The 20,690-nt window shown below is 36.7% G+C and overlaps 2 protein-coding genes across 6 annotated transcripts; one reads left to right on the top strand and one right to left on the bottom strand.

Moving 5' to 3' along the window:
- Positions 1–249: 249 nt before the first annotated feature.
- On the bottom strand, positions 250–13,168 carry LOC106874111 (uncharacterized). 4 transcript variants are annotated; one of them, XM_014921716.2, is made up of 12 exons: positions 13,096–13,168; positions 11,098–11,358; positions 10,121–10,239; positions 9,760–9,912; positions 8,535–9,123; positions 7,901–8,025; positions 7,169–7,335; positions 5,688–5,720; positions 4,763–4,859; positions 4,042–4,213; positions 1,114–3,457; positions 250–401 (listed from the first exon to the last, which is right to left on the bottom strand). In XM_014921716.2, the coding sequence occupies exons 2-12, from the start codon at positions 11,219–11,221 to the stop codon at positions 305–307; spliced, it is 4,020 nt and encodes a 1,339-aa protein (XP_014777202.1). In that variant the 5' UTR covers positions 11,222–11,358; positions 13,096–13,168; the 3' UTR covers positions 250–304. The 4 variants fall into 4 exon arrangements, with proteins under 4 accessions (XP_014777202.1, XP_014777201.1, XP_014777199.1 ...); XM_014921715.2 differs by lacking the exon at positions 13,096–13,168 and adding an exon at positions 12,426–12,562; XM_014921713.2 differs by lacking the exon at positions 13,096–13,168 and adding an exon at positions 11,548–12,380.
- On the top strand, positions 13,115–20,471 carry LOC106874112 (tafazzin). Of its 2 annotated transcripts, XM_014921718.2 has the most exons (8): positions 13,142–13,351; positions 16,003–16,131; positions 16,941–17,153; positions 17,253–17,294; positions 18,447–18,509; positions 19,502–19,554; positions 19,931–20,008; positions 20,323–20,471. In XM_014921718.2, the coding sequence occupies exons 1-8, from the start codon at positions 13,243–13,245 to the stop codon at positions 20,422–20,424; spliced, it is 789 nt and encodes a 262-aa protein (XP_014777204.1). In that variant the 5' UTR covers positions 13,142–13,242; the 3' UTR covers positions 20,425–20,471. The 2 variants fall into 2 exon arrangements, with proteins under 2 accessions (XP_052829108.1, XP_014777204.1); XM_052973148.1 differs by lacking the exon at positions 16,941–17,153 and having other exon boundaries at positions 13,115–13,351.
- Positions 20,472–20,690: the final 219 nt, after the last annotated feature.

Here is a 20,690-nt window from a genome sequence, read left to right as displayed (position 1 = left end):
TTTATTGACCCTGAAAGGATGAAAGACAGAGTTAACCACAGCAGAATTTGAACTCAGAATGTAGCAACAGGCGAAATACCACTAAGTATTGCTAATGATTCTGCCAGCTCGCTGCCTTAATAATAATAATAATAATAATGGTAGTAGTAATAATGGTAGTAGTAATAATAATGGTAGTAGTAATAATAATAATAATGGTAGTAGTATCTCACCTTCATGAAAGAACAATGTACAATAATTAAAGAGAGATTGGTTTTAAAATTATTTTATTATCAAAATTTAAAATGATGCACAAAGATCTGTTTTAAACACTAAAGAAATAAGAATCAATTCTTGGTGTAGAATTGTGTTTTAGGGATTTCTTCCTTTTGTTGATGTCTGGACTCGGGTTTTCAGCAGGCCTGGAATTAAAGAAGAGGAATTTCTTTGTTCACCATAAAGAAGACATTAAGGACAGCACAGGATAAAACTTTTGGTGAGTGGGATTTGTGGACAACACTGAGAATTCCCCAATTGGGAGTGGACATGCAAGGGTTACTACTTATGGTAAAAAAAAAAAAAAACATAAAACCAAGGGTGCCCTGATTTCTGGGGCAGGTTCCTTTTCACAGTTCTTTATCTGTGATTTACAGGTGTATGCTCAGGGCACACCCATTCACTCACCACTCTCATCCACCTTTCAACAAAATGGCTGAAGTTGATGAGGGATTGATCAAAGAGGAAAGTGTTTGCCATCATTCCCTTTGATCATGTCCACCCCAGGCATATAAAAAAAAAACTGCCTGCCCTTCCTAGTTAGAAAGCAGCAGCAAAAATGGATTCAGTTGATAGCCAGATCTGTCCCACATGTGACAGTGGATGTTCAACATGGATCCACAGGCCAGCAAAGCCATAAACTTGCTATGCTATCCAGACTGGGCATTATTCATATCAATCAATCTCACCTGAGAGTAGAGATCATCGTTTACTGCCTATTTCCACCTTCTCTAATTAAAGGTGTGAAAGCTGTGTGTGCAAAGGTCGGAGGTTACTTCTCCACACCTCCCTCCCCTGACAAAAGGGGACATGGTCAGAGTTTAGATTGAATAAAACAAAAAACAGAAAGCGACCCACCTTTTAAGCTGGGCAGAATTCTTCAGTTCCTTTCCTTGTTCTACCAGAATCTTCCTGATTGTTGCTTGGTTTAAACACAGATCAACATGTTCATTGAAAGTAGACATGTCAGGAATTAGTATGTCTTTGTGACAAATGGGACATTGGTGTACCAATTCTGTTGTCTGACCGTTGTCCCTCTCGGTAGGGAACTCCTTGTCTTGAGGAAGTTTTGAGGTTGTCTCGGCTGGTGAGTGAAACTGTGTGTCTACACTGACACAACCAGTTGATCCCTGAAACTGAGGTGGACAGCTAGGAGCAATCTCATTGTTTGGACTGTCTCCATGGTTACAACTAGTGTCCACTTTAATCATAGATTCACTAGTTTCAATAGAATTTTCAGTGGAATGGGGAAAAAGTTTCATTGAATGTGAGTGAAAAATTGAACAATCTGTTTGACCAGTATTAGCTGACCCATGAGATTGACCACTGGTCACACTGTCCAACTGACCACTATTACATATTTTTTGTAATTGTTCAGTGACATTGCTGCTGCTTCTCTGGCCACAGTCAGACCTAGTCTCTACTTTGTTACTGTCCTGATTGATTTCTTGACCAGTCTGAACCTCTGTCTCTTGTTTATCACTGGCCAGACTCCTTCTCTGACCACTCTTAATTTTTTGTATTTTCTCAGTGACCAAACTGATTTCTTGACCCGAGTCGACCTCTTTCTGTAGTTTATCACTGGCCAAATTAATTCTCTGACCCGAGCCAATCTCTTTCTGTAGCTTGCCACTGGCCAGACTATTTATCTGACCAGTTTCAACTATCTGCTGTACTTTCTCAACAACCAAACTACTTTCTTGACCAGTCTCAACCTCCTGTTGTAGTTTATCACAGTCCAAACTATTTATCTGACCAGAGTCAACCTCTTGCTGTAGTTTATCAGTGACCAAATTGATGTCTTTCTCAGAGTCGACCTGTTTCTGCAATTTGTCACAGACCATACTATGACTCAGACTAGTCTTAGCTGCTGTCTGTTGCTGGTCAGTGATATCTTCATTATTCAACAGACCACCAGCATCAACTTGTTCTGAACTAATAGTTTCATCCAATATTGATCTGTCTGTCTTCTCAACAACAACTCTATCTGTGGATTCTGACCATTTCAAAGACTCACTGGAACCCAAACACTGCTTTACTTCTTCTCTTTTATTTACATTAGATTTAGAAAAATATTTCAATAAATTGCAGTTCTTTACGGTTTTCTTTGAAAATTTATTGTTTTGTATCTTTTTAAGTTTGGTTTCAATATTGGAGTCAAATGGTTTCGGGCCAGTGGAATTAGCAATGTCTGCAGAAGAACAATCAGTACCATTTTCTTTGTTATCACAATCAGACTGTTTCTTGTGTGGGTTTGTAACATCTTCAGGACAAATCTTAACAAGATCAATTCTGTCAACTTTTGAAGGTTCCTCTTTTGTTCTATGAAGTCTTGTAAGCATTTGTTCCGTGTTTGCATCATTTAATTCTGAAACTTTAGAAATATCTGCAGTTGTAGTCGAGCACTTAGGGGAAGGTTTTTCACAGCCACTTACTAATAATTCTTCAGAATTACTGAGTTTACTTACAGATGGTGAAAGACTTTTATTTTCATGGAGACAGCTTTCTTCCTCAACCTCAGCAACACCATCAGAAAACGGATGGTTCTTAAGTGTTCCAGAATCAACACAACTTCCTAATATTACACCATTGCTTTCTTTTGGCTCAATTTCTGAAGAATTCTCTTTTGTACCAGTCTTTTTACAGTCCTTTCTTTGTTTCAGAATATTTTCAGTTTCAGAAAGGTTTTCGCATTTACACTCAGAAGATTTTTCAAGACAAGAATCTGTTGGAATTCCATTTCTGACAAAAGTTTCCTCAAATACAGTCTTCAAGTTTTTCTGGGTCATTTTGGTTTTTTTCCTAGTTTTTCTTGAAGTTTTGATGGTAGAGAATTCTAAAAAATCTTCAAAATCTGCATTGGTTATCACTGGGGAAGTCCTCTTTGTTTTTCGATCATTTTCCCTGGATTGCTGCAACAAGCACTTATCAATATGAGCATTAAACAACCTCAGATTCTTCGGACATTTTCTATCACAAATTGGACAATAATGACCAGGACTTTCAGAAATTCCCTTCTCCAGACAGTCACTAGAACTCTCAGCCTGTCCACACTGATTTGGTGCCATTTCATTTTGGTATTTTCCCTCATGTTCAGTAAGTACGTTCGTATCACTCAGAGAGGAATCTTTCTTCAGGAAATATTCTATACTATCCTTTTTTGCAAACTGAGACGATGAAATAAGATTGGACATCCGGACACCTAGAAATAAAGAATAATATTCATGTTGCCATAACTACAAGGGGAGATATGATAAAATATCAACAACAGTTCATTTGCCTGTTCATTTTTACATTTGTTTTTCCATGCTAGAATAGTTAGACATGTTTTATTGAGGCATTGTCTTACAACCAGAGAACCTTCCTAACACTAAACCTTACCTGTTTCTTTCAAGCAGATCTTATTCCAACCATCTTTGAAAGTGTAAAGTTAGCAGATGATATCTTGACAGGAAAACGACAAGAAACTTTGCTGTTTGTAGCTCAGTGCTTTTTCACACAAAGCACGCAAGATGAAAATGGTGAAGAGACGACAGTGTTAAAGGATAACGAGTAGGGAAGAGAGAGAAGAAAAGAGGATAACTAAAAGAAAAGAAAAAAAAGGAAGTCATGTCTCTTGGGTACTAACTATAATATCATGGACCCTTGAGCCCTTATTATTATAATTAACATGAACAGAGATTAAACAGGATATTTATAGATGCATTAGCATTTCAGTCGAGGAAAAGCAGGTTACTGCTCCTTACTTGGTCTTTAATGTCATAAATTCAAAGAAATATTTCTTACCCATCAACCGAAGCCTGAAAGGTTTTGGCATTGAATTTTGAATTTCTGATTGAAGAAAATTCCTGGCGACATTATAGATCTGAACCTCGTCACATGTATGGCGAGTGAGCGTCTGGGACTTGGTTTTCACATCGAAATCTACTGTTTTTATTTTCAATGAGACAGTCCGACCCTGAAAACAGAACAAGAGATGGCACTGGTAAAAATCATCATCATCACCATTTTAATGTTCCCACTTGAGGCAGATTTTCTACAGCTAGATGCCCATCTTGTGCCAACCCTCACCTGATACCAAGAAAGGTAATATATTCTCATGGCAGGAATTTTCTCACAGAATATTGGAAATGAATGACAGTGACACTTATTTACAACACAAGGAGACCACACACAAACACACACACTCACAGGCACAGTCTCACATACACGCCCATTGGGTTGAGGGATTTTTTTTTCCTTTTCCTTTCTTTTATTTGTCAGGCAATTTACTTGGTGACCTCACTAGTGTTGGTGCTACGAAAAAAACATCCAGTACACACTGTAAATTGGTTAAAATTAGGAAAGACATCCAGCCATGGAAACCACGACAAAGCTGTCATTGGGGCTTGATGGCTCTTAACAATTGTAACTATTTAAATTCCTGAAATATTTCAAAGAGACCATCCTTAAAACAGATATGATAAACAATTCTTTAAATGTAATCCAATTCCAATGAATTCCTTACCATGAAATTCTGTTCCTGGAGGTCAGAAGCCAATATCTTACTTAGTTCTAGGCATTTGTCATAGAGTTGGGCCGGATCACTGAGTTCAAAAAATGTCCTGTAAAACAAACGTTTACTATTTTAGCACAAGTTCCACACCAAATACTTGTAATCTAAATTCTTTCTTTTTTGACTAATTTACTGACCATTAAACTATACGATTCCGTGGAGAATCGATAAGTTTCAAGGGACGTAACTGAAAAAGATCCATCTGTTTAACCAGTATTAGCTCCCCTGTATAGTCCTATCTAACTACGCTGATACCTTTCCTTGATCATACAGCTGCCCCCACCTCTACAGCCTACTCTTGACCCCAGGCAAACTGAGATGGAGGTATGTGCTAATATGTCTTGATATGGCAATCGATTGGCATTTAGCTATGTTCCTTTGGTTTCGAGTTTGTATCTTGCAGTGGTTTAGCTCTGCTCTACCTCCTTCCAGGAAGTCAATAAAAGAGAAGCCAGTCAGGTACCAGAGCCAACAAAACCAATCCAATAAGTACCAAGGGAGCATGGATTCTCTGACCCCTTCTTTCGTACTGTAACCTCTCGTCTTTAAGCATCAGGTCACCTTCTTTTCTTTCTCATAATCCCAAAGGGATGGGGTTCTTGCTCTTGCAAGCTGCATGGTCACCTCACTAGTGCTGGTGCCACAAAAAAATGCACCCAGCACATGCTATAAAGGGGTTGGTGTTAAGAAGGGCATCCGACCCTAGAGACAGTCCATCAGATTCTGTCAAACCATCCAAACAATGCCAGCATGAAAGACAGACACCAAATGATGATGATGATGACCTACATCCATGTATATTTAGTCTTGCTGTGAAATTCCTACCCCAGCATCTATGGTTTTGAGTTTGTTGAATGATCAAAAATATAAAACTTACTGTTCAGTACTCAAGCTTTTTCTATCACCATCACTAAAGAAAAACAAGAAACATAAAAAAATAGTTTTTCTTAGAAAAAAAAAGATTTCACTTTGTTAAAACCATTTTATATTTAACCCTTTTGACAGCAACTGGCCTGAGGCCCTCCACCACCACTCATTCTATGGTATCAGCTTCTTGTTTTAAAATTATCTAAATTTAAATCTTCCATCAAAATTCCACGTTAATTTATGTTCCAGACACCAGTTCAATAATGGCAAAGTTTACCACATTCTTCATTATTTTCAAAATTAACTGAAACAAAAGCAGAAAAATTAATTTCAACAGAAAAATATGGCAAGAAAAAGGTTGAAGTTATTTCTAGTTGTTCTTGTTTAACTCCAAATCAGCCCTTTATTACGTAAATTTTGATCAGAGGTGTTTCAGCCCAAATCACACTATTTTTTTTTTTTTTATCAGGCAGGGTCCAACCACAAACACAATATCCCGTGCAACCTTCCCATTTTAACAATTTTCCTTATCATATTCCTGTTGAAATCCATTGCCTTTGTTTCAAATCATTTCAATCATGTTGAAGAGTTTATTAAAATCATTTTCTTATTAAACTGGTGCCTGAAATATAAATAAACATGGAATCGGATCACTTTAAAACAGGAAGTTTGCATCAAAGAACTCAGTGTTGGGGGGTGGAATATCAAAAGGGTTCAAGCAGTGAGATTTGAAAGAGGTTTTGCTGCTATTGCTATCAGGTCAAGAGATCACAGCCTTAGATGGATGAAGTGACCCCCAAAGAGACCTCTTTAACCCTTCAGCATTCTGATTCCTCTGTCAAATGTTCTGCTTATTTATTCACATTGTTTTCAATTAATCAGGCATTCTATCTCATCGCTTCAAGAGATTTTCATGATGTGAATTTTTTGCTTTCAGAATTACATTGTAGGGTAGGTGTGAGGGGCTGGATCTGGTCACTTTTAATACAAAACAGGAAGAATATTTAGGCCAGATATGGCTGGATTAAATGCTAACTTGAGTCACAACAGAGTGGCTTCTTTGCTGATCCATTGGCTTTGAGAATTCCTCTTTTCGTGCTGTTTGGCACAAATGGATTTATCTATGTTTGAATTAGATAATCCAGAAGAATTGTTATCAACAAGTATTCAATTAAAATGAAATGTTCCTGATTTGAGAAAATGTGACAGTTAACCCACACAAAAATGAAACTGTTGATGTGAGGAATATATGAAATGTGTGTGTGTGTTTCTGCGAGACTTGAAATTCACTTTCTCATACCAGAATGACAAGAATTTAGCCCAGATTTTACAGTGTGTGTATATTTCCCCAACTAAATCATTTACCAGATCTGATTCTCTCACATAAATTAATGCAAAAAGATCTAAAAACCTCTGTGATTTTTGCTTCCAACTGAATTGTGCAAAATTCATCTTTAAAAAGAAAAATGCAAGAAAACCTTCTTTACCAACCTTTCGACACGAGTTGAACCAATGCCGAGAGCGATAGACATGAAGTGCTTGAAAGAAGTTTCAGAATACAAGAGATAGAGTAAAGATCGTTGTTCATACAACTGGGAACAGGTAACAATATCAATGGCTTGCAGCATTTTCTCTGTCACTTTGCCAATACCAGAGACCTGAATTAAAAACAAAAAAAAAACACACAATAAAACAACTTTTTCACATGGCGTGTGTGTGTGTATATATATTTCACGTACATATGTATATAATGTTGGGTTTAGTTGAGTTCCAATCAGCTGCATGGTTCACCTGGGCCGAGTGACAGCACACCTTTAGCTAACCCACTGACAGAGTTCTTATAATATATTTCATTAGTATTTACATCCAATTTTCCATGCAGGCATGGGTTAGATGAGTACATCTTGCTGAAGTACTGCTTTGCAGCTGGATGTCTTTCCTACCATGAACCTTTATCTGTTTTTTGAAACAAGAACATTTTTCATATGGCATGTCTTTGAAAGGGCACAGCTCCAGGACAAAGTGTTGATAGGGAAATGGTACTGCAAGACACATTAAAGCATAATAAAAGGAAGGGGGAAAAAAAGAAAACAAAGAGAGATTAGAACAGAAGGAAGAGATAAGGAAATGAGAGAGAAAGAGAGAGATTGGAGGACGTAGCAGAAGATAAGACTGTTGCTTTTTGTGATGACAAAAAAATGTTGAAGAGGTAAAGTTACTAACTTTTCTTATCGGAAGGTCAGTGATGAAATCTTTGATAACATGTGTAATGTGAGGGAGACTGAACTGACCGTTGGGCTTGTTTTTATCTGAACAAATTTTGGCCAGTAAAGTGTTGGCAGCAATTCCTGAAAAAACAAGAACAGAAAAAGCCATGAATATTTATATATCATCATCATTGTATGTCTGCATGTATTAGACAAGTCATCATGGCCTACGTCAGTTGTTTTATTATACAACCACTTTCTCTAAACCACAAAAAAAAAAACAAAAGAAAAAAACAGGCCCATCACTGAAAACTAGGTCTTTGTATTCATTTATGCTATATTTAGGCAATAATGTTAATCAATTCCCATCTACATCTTGTTTCAGCGACAGTCACAATTTGTGAGGTAAAATTTATATTTTGTAAGAATTAATAGGAAGGTCATCCAGCAGCAGAAACCCTAAAATCTTTGCCTCAATTTATTCCTGCCGAAATCCTGGGGAAAAACAGGAATTAAACAAAACGATGGCATGAACAGGTTATCACAATTTTTATTGTTTTTGATGCCAGGTTTAAGAAGACTGACTAAAAAGAAAAAGAAAATCAAATAACACCATTTTTTAAAAAATGTGGATCCATTAGTTTACTCACCAGCACTTGCAGTCAACTGAGTTCTTTGTTCAATCTTACGTCGGATTTCTCTAACAGCCTCTTCTGCTGACACACCAAATACTTCTTCTCTGTAATTAGGCACTTCTCGTTTACACAAAGGACACATTTTAAGATCTTGTCCCTTTACTAATGTAGGGTCTTCTATTCGTAGTAAATTACTTCTGTCTTGTTCTTGGAAGCAGAGCTGATCAGCACTTGGTGTTTCCTTATCTTGAACAAAGTTCAGATCTTCATTTTCTGTTGATTCACAATCAGACTTATTTGGATCACAAGAGCAATAATGTGGATCTAATCGGTCACAGGTACGGCATTGAACAGTTCGTTTCTCTTTAGGGAATGTCTTACGAAGGTTCAAATGTTCTGTGATGTCTAAGTAAGCCTCATCGAAGCTGATTGGACAAAAATGTTTGTCATATTTAACAAGTACGTCTTTGACTTCTTTACTGACAGCTGCGTACTGAGCAAAGTTCTGAGGAACTATCACCAACTGAGGGCACAACTTTTTAGCAATGAAACCTGGCATTGCAGCTCGCACTCCAAAACGACGAGCAATGTAGTTAGAAGTTGACTTGAGAAAAGAAATACAGAAAAGAAAAACAATAAATCTATATAGAAAATAAATGTATTTCTTGACAAAAAAGAACAAAACAGCAAGAAAAAAAGATATATCTTGTAATCCTTAATCCTGTTCAAACCCAGTCTTAAAAATAAAAGAAAGGATATATTGGACAAAGTCAGCCCTTCAAGCCTAAAGGCTCATGAGGTGAGAACCTTGTCTGGATTTTGATGGTGTTTAAGCTGAGAGGGCAAGACAACCTGCTGAAAGGAATGCCAGTCATCTCTGGTAAACTGGTAAAACATGAGAGGAAGTGCTTTGCCCAAGGACACAACATGCTACTCAGTCAAGGAATTGAACCTGCAACTGAATGATTGTAAGCCCAACACCTTAACCACTGGGCAATGTGCCTGCAAATAGAATAATGTAGTTCTAGATAAACAAGACTGGATGTTCATGATTGGAATGTCTTTGATCATTATGTTTGTTTGATTAGACCCTACTTGGGATTGAATTAATCACAGCTAAATTATTTTTAATCTAATGATTAAATGTATTTCTCTCATTCCTAAAACTTTGGTCCAATACACGACTCCTATATCTAGCTTACACAATTTCAACACAAATATTTTATGAATCTAAACTCACAAGCATGTAATTACTTCCGACAGCCATGGGTTTGTCCAGGAGAGACGGATTGTCTCTCGTTTCAACTGCTGCAAAGAAAGCATCCATGTCAATATGGACAATGGTTCGGCTGAGGTCCCTTTTCTCTTCTAGTCTCTTCAGAAGAGCATCAGCCTGAAAGAGAATGGTCAGCTTACAGATTTTCATTTCTGTAGAAATCCAGCATAGAATGGACATTAATACTTCAACTGCTAATTAAATATTCAGCATAATTAAAACCACATATAGAAAGCCACATCAAATCTGTCAATATACAGACATAGGTACATTTAAACCTCACTCATCCACTAAAACCACTAAAATATTAATAAAAACGACAGACCTCTTTTTCAGCCTTGTTCATCTCTTTTGCAGTGAAGCTGGCAAGTTTCTGTTGTTGTTCAGCAATCTTTATATCAACCTGTTTGTCTTTTTTTTTCTCATTTTCAAAATATTTTGAACCTGACAACAGAATGCAAAACAATAGTACTTAATGCTGTTGTTTCGCCCTAAGTGACAACACCTACGATCAAAGGGCCTAATAGATGCATTTAATTTATGGACACTTGTTGGGGGTCTAATGTCACTCAGAATGCAAGAGGACTAATAGTTCAACTGATGACTTTTCAGATGATGTAAAACTTGCCACCATTCATATATTAAGAAGAGATTTTAACCATTTTTTGTTTTTTATGTGTGCATGGTAGTCTCATTTTCATAAGATGTGCTCAGCACTCCATCCTATGTAAGAACAAATCCCAGCAGTTTATGACTTAAACCAAACCAAAGTCAATAAAATAAAGTAAAATGGGTTTATATTTTAGAAATCTTTAGCATGCTCTAAGAAGCAGAATTAGAGGAAACATGAACATCATATTTTCTGAAATTCTGTTTGTTGTTAAAAGATTGTAGGGTGGGGGTTGATGTTGTTTAGCCCGTGGTGAGTCTTGACGAAGCACGGAGTTCCAGTTGTTATCATCCGAATGTTTTGTGGGTAAGTTTACCGAAAACTACACTCTACAATGTGTCCTTACGTTTTAAAGACGGCAGTGAGTGATTTAGGTGACATTTGGTTGCTATATTTAGCAAGCTGAGCAACAACGTGGAGGATTCCTCGCTGGTTAATTAAGGAAAGTGTAAAGGGAAAAGTAACAGGTGTCTAATGGTTTCTGTTCTGTACCAGACACACTGACATTTTAATAGGGGACTAAATGGAATTTTCAGTATGTTATTAATATAAAGAAGGGATAGACAAGAATGGTCAAAGGGGAAGATGGAGTTAAAAGGGGGCGGGGAGAGTTTTTAAATCAGTTTACTCACCTTTCGAAGCTTCGTATATAATCTGGTTGATTTTTTCTCTGTCCAAGTTCTGCATTCCAGCTTTGTTATCATTAAGTCCCAGCCTGGACAAAAGTCCTGCCTTTTCTTCTGTCCCAGACGACATTTCGCCGTATTTTGTCACCTTGGGTGGTTTATCACACTGTTATTATTAATCTCTGGCCTCACCAGCAACGAAAAGAAACGTGTGAAGCAACACAAAATGAGACAACATCACTCATTATTTACTTTTGATAACATTACCTGTAAATGTAAATAAACAATAAAGGCAATTACTAACAAGGAGCGGCCATCAAACAATATTTATCGAACCGCAATCACTTCGTAATGACTGAAACTTCTCAGCTATTAAAGTAGGCAAAAAATAGTTCAACAAAAATATCTGAATATGAAAAATTTCAATGTTAAAGCTGTTTAAGCAATATACTTAACAAATTTAAGTGTTCAGTTACGATTGCTATCCATGCGGTCTTCTGTCAGATTAGCTCTGTATGATGGAGGGAGGGGAAACGCGCGAAATGCAACACGACACACGAAAGAGATTTGTCAACAAAAGTGTATTAGCAACAAACAGCTATATGTCGGATATCTGTTGTTATTAACTTGATATCTAACGGGGTCCCTAATAGGGGACATCGATATTAATGTGACTTTCGGAATTAGGAGCTTCTCCACTTGCTTAAGCGTTCATTTAAAATAATACATGTCAATGTATTTAATAATAAATATTTGAACTTCATTAAATGAATATTAATATATTTGATGCAGAGAATATTTAATACCGTTCGTTTCTTTAATTCGCTAATTATCATTAATTTAAGATTGTACTAAATATAATCACAATAATAATTATTTCTAAGATAAACACAAGACCATACATTTCGGGTTTGTAGGTACAGAGACGAACTGAGGAGGGTAGTGTGGATGTATGTGGCAGTAAGGTGGATGTATGTTTCATTTTGTAGTGAGGACGTGTGTACTGTGATGGCAGATGGACTGTGTAGTGTGAAGAAGTTGCTTAGTGTGGTAGTGAGGCTAGGGCTGACATTGAGCTACACGGCAGCACCATTTTGGTATTGACCAAAAAGACTGAGAGTATACAACACTCGATAACTATTGGGGGTCGATTTGTTGGACCGGAAACTCTTCAAGGCAGTGCTCCAGCATGGCCGCAGTGAAAAGACTGAAACAAGTCGAAGATGGAATCATCTTCAACAAAATAACCTCTCAAAGTATTAAATTAGAAAATATTAAAACAAAAACAACTGTTGAGTGCATATAATTATAACAGAATAAAACATCAACAGTACAATCGTCATCATTATCATTTGACATCTGTTCTCCATATTGGTTTGGATGGTTTCACAGGAACCAATAAGCGAAGCAACTGCACCGAGATCCAGTGCCTGCTTTGGCATGGTTACTATGGCTTGATACCCTACCTAATGCCAACCACTTCACAGTGTGTACTGGCTGCTTTTCTTAGTAATGCTGGCACCAATGAGGTCACCTGCTAACTTTCAAGAGAAAGGCAAAGAAAACAAAAAAAAAACCTCCTCTTCAACATCTGGCATAAAACCATAAAAAAATGTCCTTCGCCTAAGAATCAAATGGTTACACAACAATCATTTTAACCACACGGGTACACCTGTAACTCGAAGTTTGGTTTCATTTTATTTGTTTATTTTGTCAATAATAAATCAATAATCATCTCTAAAGTATGTACAATGCTAGAAACTTGGAGGTGAAGGGTTACTTGATTAAATCGATCCCGGAAACTTGACTGCTGCTTTATTTTATCAACGCCGAGAAGACGAAAGGCAAATTTGGCCTCGGCGGAATTTGAACCCAGAACGTAATGGGTCATAACTATATACAGCAAGACATTTTTGTCGGGAAGAAAAGCAGTTGAGTTTGTGCGTGTGATTAAGTTTAAACTGAAGTTAAGCAACAAGAATCCATACAGTAGTAAAAACTTACGGACTACTTTTCTTGTCGAAAGTTTACGTAAATACATATAAGTGTTCCTTCGCGGAACATTTCAATGCTGTAGAAGTTCACTAATCAACACCGGTTGACCGGTTTTCGCCTTACGTAAAGATTTTTGTCAAACCCGACCGGACGGAGATGCCTGTCGACCACATCTGGATGTTTCCAAATAAACCGAGCAGGTTATGGAATATTTCTTCTAAGATCGTGCTCTCTCTTGTCGGATCCACAAGTAAACTATGGACAGGTGTGTTTAAGTATAACCTCTTTCTTCCAGACATGTCCTTGCCTTTCTTAACGCAAAACGTTTCCCCTCAATTCCTTCCACACTCCAAACCATTAATCTTCCTCTAAAAACCATGTCCTTTTCTTCATGTTTCTTACTTGTCCACTTATTCAATGCCATTTAGATTATGTCCTGCGTGTGATCTTTGCTTCACTTACTTTCCATCGTCTCGTGATGCATTATTATGTGTGTGTTACAAAAACAAATGTACATTTTTACATAAACGGAAACATTACAAGCACAGACGACACACGACCGAATAATGAAACGACAGAATTAACAATAACTCACAATAAATATATGGTGTGTATTAAAACTAAACACTAACATTTACACAAACAAAAAACCATCACACACACACAATTAATTCTCGTAACCGAGTGATTCACCGATGAAAGTAAAGGTTAAACTCTGATTCAGCAAATCTCTAACTAAATGCTTCTCGATCAAAGGACACTGTGCCATGACCATCTCGTCTCCGATTATTATCATTATTATCATTCCCTAAGCAGGTTGACAAAGGTTTACATCAAACAGTATTTCTTAATTTTAAGAGGGCGTGGTTTGAAGTAGAACAGGGGTTCTTAACTAGGGAGGTGGATACCCATATCCTCTAGGGGTATTAGACACACTTGGTCTCTAATGATTTAAAAATGACAAAATCTTTATAATATTCTTTCCTCTTTATCCATTTGTAAAATAAAACCAAGCTATTGACTTCGTTGGAGTCCTACAGGCAACTTATAGATGTTGGGGGTATATCAGACAATCCTTTGGATATCTGGAATAATAAATGGTTTAGAACCTCGGTTTTTTCCCCTTAGGTTCGGAGAGAGAATTCATTCACATCTTTTAAATGAGCTTTTACTCTCTCTATACATTATGATTACTGGTGTTTATTGATTTTACACCATTCTGAATGCCAGTCAGTGTTTTCTCTGTATTTTCTCCGGATACCACGAAAGCGAAGGAATTTAACTCGTCAAAAAGTAGGTGTTGTCCAGGAGAAAAAGTGAAAGCATTTTCCATGCCATACAAAATAGCCAAAAGGAAAGGGAACGGACGTAAAATAATGGGATATGTGTGTGTGTGTGTAGAGAGAGAGAGAGGGGTACTGTTGAAAAACATTTAGTGTAATGTCTTTGAAGTTGGATCCAGCAAATATTTTGATTATATTCCTACTTAACACGAGCTAAAACTTGGCTTATTAATAATTATAACTGTCTAAGTGTATCGAATGCTGACAGAATAGCGTTCGTTCGTTGTTTGTATTTTTGATTTTAAAAATCATAAACCTTTCACTTCTCGCTCATCAAAATAGTTTTTGACCTGAAAAACACCTGACAAGGTTAATTGCTTTCGTTTTAATGGTTCCCTGAACACGAAGAAGCTCTAGTTTCTCTTAAGTTTTATATTCTGCATTTAAACTTCAATTTGTAATTTTACACCCACCTACCCTATCGTATTTTGATATATTTATTAGTTTGTTTTTTTCTCTTTTCTACCCCGCCCTCCAATGCCATAGGAAGATGACCCGATGAATATGGCTTTACATAGTCGCTTCACCTGTTAGAAATAGCATCTAAATCTCCCTCAAAAAAAAGTAGGGGAAAAAATAAAAACGGTGTATAATATCCAGAGTTCATTATTCCTGCTGTGAATGCTTTTGATCGTATATGGCCGCTCTATTAAGGATGCCTTGGAGATAAACAACAAACAGTCTTGAGGGAAGGTCACCCAGCAATTGTTTCTAAATAAATAAGAAGCCTGGTGATAAGGAAATGTACTGTTTAACCCTAGGTTAATCTTGATCCAGTAGACCTGTGATCAGAGTTGTTCCGCTCTACTTTATCGCTTATATTTCACTTGTTGTTTAACCACAGGTCAGTCGTGATCCCGTAGACCTATCATTAAAAAATGTTCCACTCCGATCTATTACTCACTCACACTCCACTGTTGTTTACTTAATAACTGATAGGTAAACGACGTCAGTTTTGTCTGCCTATGTATGTATGTATGTGTATATATATATATATATATATATATATATATATATATAATGTGTGTGTGTGTGTGTATGCAGGAGCATGTTCCCTATATGATGACCCCAAGTAGCCAATAAATGTGGACGAGCTTTGCATAGCATTCCACAAGGTTTTTACCCGAATCTTATTTAACTATAAATATAATTCTGATTAAGTTTGAATACAAAGACGACGTTTAGTATTTTTGTAAATATGTTTTGATAAAAGATAATAAAAAAAACTGATTATCTGCGTAACAGGTAACAAGGTTCACCTGTGTATTATGTATCATATGAACGGTGAAATATTATTTTATATCTTCTTGTTCCTTTATTTTACGTTTCTGACACAGCAAGATGCATCAATATTTCATTAAGTCAGTTTTCTTAGACTTCGTTTTATAATAGGTCCCAGGAGTTATAAAACCAGAGCTTGACTCAGTTTCCATGGTGACAGAGATCACAACACTTCCCCACCCCCTGGATGGGACTTGGGCCCTGTTGAAGGCTGTTCACTTCCCTCTATGATTTCTTGATGATAATGACAAGGAATACAGAGGGGTTTTTTTTGTATTTTGCTTTGTTGTAGATTGTCTGAATTCGTTCAACATCGTCAACAAAGATGTCTTGTATGATGCCATTGAGAATAGACCAGTTAACCAAGGCTTAGTCACAGTTAGTAACCATTACAGCTGTATTGATGAACCGGTCCTGTGGGGTAAGTGACACCCTTTCAATATTTAACTGAGACTTGATCGATGTGTGTGTGTGTCTTTCATCAAAGTGGTTGACTGAATGTGCAGGTGCGTCTCAGTGTTGGAAGGTAAGATGTGTGATAGAAAACTAGATCACACTCGGGATTGCCTCTTGTTGCTGCTGTTGAGTCATCTGAGCTCAAAAATGTCTCAAAAAATCATTCCAGGTCCTAGAAGCAAAGTTGAGCCTCCCATAAGCTAATTTTGTCCCCAACCCTCACAACTTTTGGCCAATTATTGGAATTTTTTGCTTTCTGTTCAGCTATTCTGCTTGTCTTTTTATAGACATAAGTTATGTTTCCTGCTATAATTCAGGTACTTTCATAATGTACTGGCCAATCACTTTAAATAGTGGTTTCAAACTTTTGGCATAAGGCCTGCAATTTGAGGGGAGGGGGTCAGTTGATTCCAATGACTCCAATGCTCAACTGGTACTTACTTGACTCTGGAAGAAAGAAAGGCAAAGTTTACTTTGGTGGAATTTAAACTCAGAACATCTGCATGAAATGCTGCTTAGCTTTAGATACTAAATGCTTTAATGCACCAAAAGCTTCTTTTTCTGAATATGTACCATGGAAATTGAGATGATGCATCTAATATGCCATCAAATGCAGTAAAGAAAATAAAAACCTTTGAATTTAGTGCTCCAGCATGGTCAGAGTCCAATTAATTAAATCAATAAAAAAAAAATACAAAGAGTTTAGCTGACCCTTGACTGAATAACGATTGACCATTCTTGGCTTAACTGGAATATCTGGTGTGTCTTTTGCAGGAATCCTGAAGTGGAGGTATTTGATTGGTGGTCGGAACATCCGATGGACATTAGGAGCTGACAACATTTGCTTCACAAAGTATTGGCATTCCTTATTCTTCAGTCTTGGACGTGTGGTGCCAGTGTGTCGGGGGGAAGGAGTTTACCAAAAGAGTTTAGACTTTGTTTTAGATCAGTTGAATTCAGGTCAATGGTTGCACATGTTTCCCGAAGGTAATGTTCTTATGGTTACTATTGTTGTTGTTGTTTTTACTCTTGTTAATGTTATTGCGACTTTTATTCTCTTTTTTTCTCCTTATTTTTTCTGTTCAGGAAGAGTAAACCTTTCCAAAGAATTTATGCGACTGAAATGGGGTGAGTTTGTTATTCTCATTGCATTGTGTCTTTGTTTTGGTGTAAATTGGATTGATTTGAAAATTTGGACATTAACATGTAGACAGTCCCATTCACTATCACCACCACCACCATCATCATCATCATCATCATCATCGTTTTAATGTCTGTTTTCCCACATTGTCTTAGGCTGAAGTGCTGTATGGTTCTCTCATATTCCTTGATTGTGTATCATCTCACTCATCCAAAGCTTCCAGGTCAGATATGAACCCTTTACCACTTTGTTCTGGTTTACCTTTATATTCTAACTTCAACTCACAGCAATTGTTTAGTTGGCTTCTATCTTGTTTTCACCTTTCCTGCTATTTTACCACTTCATTTGCATTACATATCGTAATCTATCCTCAATACATTTATCTACAGTCTTTGAAGATCCTCTGCATTCACTGCTTATATTCCTCCACCACCCTCACACACATACATACTCCTTCATATATACGGATCAGGCACCCACCACATTTTGTCCTCCCTATTCATTGTCCATCTTTCACTACCACACATCCTGCATCTTGGCATAAAAGTATTGATCTAAAAACAGTGATATTTGTTGAGACCCCTGTCAAGAAATCATTTTCTGGCCCTTTATTTTTTAAAACAAGTAGAATATAAAAAAAAAATCTTTGAAAAACAGGTATGGGTTGGTGACTGGAAAAGCATCCAGCTATAAGACAATGTCTCAATAATGTGTATTCTTCCAACTCTTTGGAAAAACAGACAAGTTTCATTCTCACGCGTCATGCTTGCACTGCATAATCATGCTCTATATTCCGTGTCCATATTTCATTATTGTACACCTTTCATATCTTACATCTACATGCACACACCATGTGTAGTCCTTGATATTCTCTGCTTATTACCCTACACCATCCTTACACACACACACACACACACGTACATCACACAGTCCTCTTTATATACTGAGTATATATATATATATGACTTTAACTGCTGCTAGGAACATTGTGTTTTGTTATGCAACCACAACATACTGCAAAGTATATTGCAGGCTTGTCAGTCAACACTGTGTCCAACTGGTGATATATAATGTATATTGGCTTTAATGTATATATATTGATTTCCATGTTTTATCTGATTGATTTTATTTTACTTCAGGTGTTGGACGTTTAATTGCAGACTGTAACAATAATTCTTTAGTTTTACCAATATGGTTAGTTGGTGAGTATGTTACTTCTCAACGTCTTCATTAATTACCCAGTTATCTCTCTTGGACTGATTGATGAAACGCACAGATTTAGTTTTTAAGCTTAGCTTAGACAAATGTTGAGGTTTGGCACCTGATTAGAGATTTGTGTGGTCTACTTAAATGTTTGGTCTTGTACCAAATCAATGATTTGACTTTTGTGTCGTGTTGAATGTTTGGTTTTGTACCAAATCAAATATTTCGCCGTGTCGCTAGTTCCATGCTTTGTACCAATTCCAACATACAATCTTGTGTCCAAGCATAAAGTATTGTTTTGCGTGTAATCCAAGATTTATTCACCCCCATCTCTTGTCGAAAAGAAGTCATTACCTTTCCTTTTAATCAGGAAGGAGGGACAGTACCCATGATCCTATGTAGGGATTCCGAAACTGGTAGGAGATAGGAAGGAAATTATCCTCAAACCTGGGAGCTGTCTTGCAACAGGTGGTGGCATTTAGGCCATGGCAGGATTTGAACTCAAAACGCAAAGAGCTGAAATAAATCTCATAGTCATCCAGCCTGATATTCCTGTAGTTCCGCTAATTCCCTGCACTTGTTTTTATTGACCCCAGAAATAATGAAAAGCAAAGTTGACCTTGGTGGGATTTGAACTCAGAACACAAAGAATCAGAACAAATATGCAAGGCATTTTATCCCCCACTGTAACAACTTTGCCAATTCTCCCTTACCATTTCCTTCAGTCAAATATGAACTTTCTTGGAGAGAACAATCCTATGGAATCGGCTCAAGTTCTGGAAATGGTGTTTAAATGAACCACAATTTTTCCCTCATATCACTTTCTCTCATTTTAAAGAATTAACTGACTTTGTAGCTAATTAATACTACAACCTCCCCCAAAGACAGGAGGGCCATGGTTGGAATGATTTTGGTTATTGATCTGTTTAATACTCTTGTTAATCTTTGATGTTCCTAATTTTTTGACCAATTCTCTTTATTCTCATTGCAGGAATGGATTCTATTTTACCAAATAAAAAACCCTACATACCCAAGATAGGAAAGGTCAGTACAGTTCCTCCTCCTTTCACATTGCTGCTCTTTCTTCATTTTGTTTTGTTTCCTAAATCATGCTAATGATTCTACCAGCTACCCATCTTAAATAATAATAATAATTTTTACTATAGGTGCAAGGCCTGAAATTTGGGGGGAAGGGGTTAATTCGATTGCATCGATCCCAGTATGTAACTGGTACTTCTTTCATCTACCCCAAAAGGATGAAAGGCAAAGTCAACTTCTGTAGAGTTTGAACTCAGAACATAAAAATGGAATAAATATTGCTAAGCATTTCGCCCAGCATGCTAACCATTCTGCCAACTCACTGCCTTAATAATAATGATGATGATGATGATGTCCCTTTGTTTTATCTCTTCCTCTTCAGACTGTCACTGTATTAATTGGTGAACCTATCCAGTTTAAATCAGATGTGCAACAACTACAGAATGCCGGTAAAAATGCTGTAAGTACCCTCTTGTCTGTGTTAGGGTTCTGTAGTCATGGAGGAGGTGTGTGTTCTGTTAAAGAAAAAAATGGGATTGAGTAATTCTTCAGTTTAATTATTTTTCTTATAACTTGATATAAAACAAGCAATATGTGTGTGTGTGTGTGTGTGTGTTTGTATGTAGGTAGGTGTTGTAGTGCATTAAGATGCTTGCTTTTAAACCAAATGGTTTTGGGTATAGTTCCACTTTGAACAAGTGTCTTGAACTCCAGGCTGTCCAAAGCCTTGGAAATATCTTTTTTGCTTCATTTTGTTTTTCTTCTTTGTTTCAGCGTGAAATACGGAAATATATCACAGACAGAATTCAGGATGAATTTAGACACATGAAAATCAAAGCAGAGCGAATACATCACGAAAGTCTTTATAGATCTTAACATTTTCATAAATTAGCTTTTATTAATTAAAAACAAATTCACAGAAATTATCATCATCATCATTTTATTTTATTTTATTTATTTTATTTTTCTAAATAATACAAGAAATATCTTTGTCTCACAAACAACATTCTCCCTAATTTTTTCTTCCAAACCGCTGAGACGAACTTTTGGTGCACTGAACAAATCTACTTCAAATTCAGAGCCAATACACAGTGTTCCAATATTCCTCTAGTTTATCATCATCATCATCATAATCATCATTG

The sequence above is a fragment of the Octopus bimaculoides genome, chromosome 15 (assembly GCF_001194135.2).
Source record: "Octopus bimaculoides isolate UCB-OBI-ISO-001 chromosome 15, ASM119413v2, whole genome shotgun sequence".
In the NCBI taxonomy this organism is placed as follows: domain Eukaryota; kingdom Metazoa; phylum Mollusca; class Cephalopoda; order Octopoda; family Octopodidae; genus Octopus; species Octopus bimaculoides.
Note: the sequence above shows the minus strand (reverse complement) of the source record. Positions and strands in the feature narration are given on the sequence as shown.

Excerpts from the sequence above, each read along its gene's own strand:
- LOC106874111 (XM_014921716.2), bottom strand. The coding sequence starts at position 11,221 with ATGTCGTCTGGGACAGAAGAAAAGGCAGGACTTTTGTCCAGGCTGGGA. Across the intron at positions 8,026-8,534 it reads TCAGTTGACTGCAAGTGCTG|GAATTGCTGCCAACACTTTA; the intron begins GTGAGTAAACTA and ends TTGTTTTTTCAG. Across the intron at positions 3,458-4,041 it reads TTTCAGGCTTCGGTTGATGG|GTGTCCGGATGTCCAATCTT; the intron begins GTAAGAAATATT and ends CTTTATTTCTAG.
- LOC106874112 (XM_014921718.2), top strand. The coding sequence starts at position 13,243 with ATGCCTGTCGACCACATCTGGATGTTTCCAAATAAACCGAGCAGGTTA. Across the intron at positions 19,555-19,930 it reads ACATACCCAAGATAGGAAAG|ACTGTCACTGTATTAATTGG; the intron begins GTCAGTACAGTT and ends CTTCCTCTTCAG. Across the intron at positions 20,009-20,322 it reads AGAATGCCGGTAAAAATGCT|CGTGAAATACGGAAATATAT; the intron begins GTAAGTACCCTC and ends TCTTTGTTTCAG.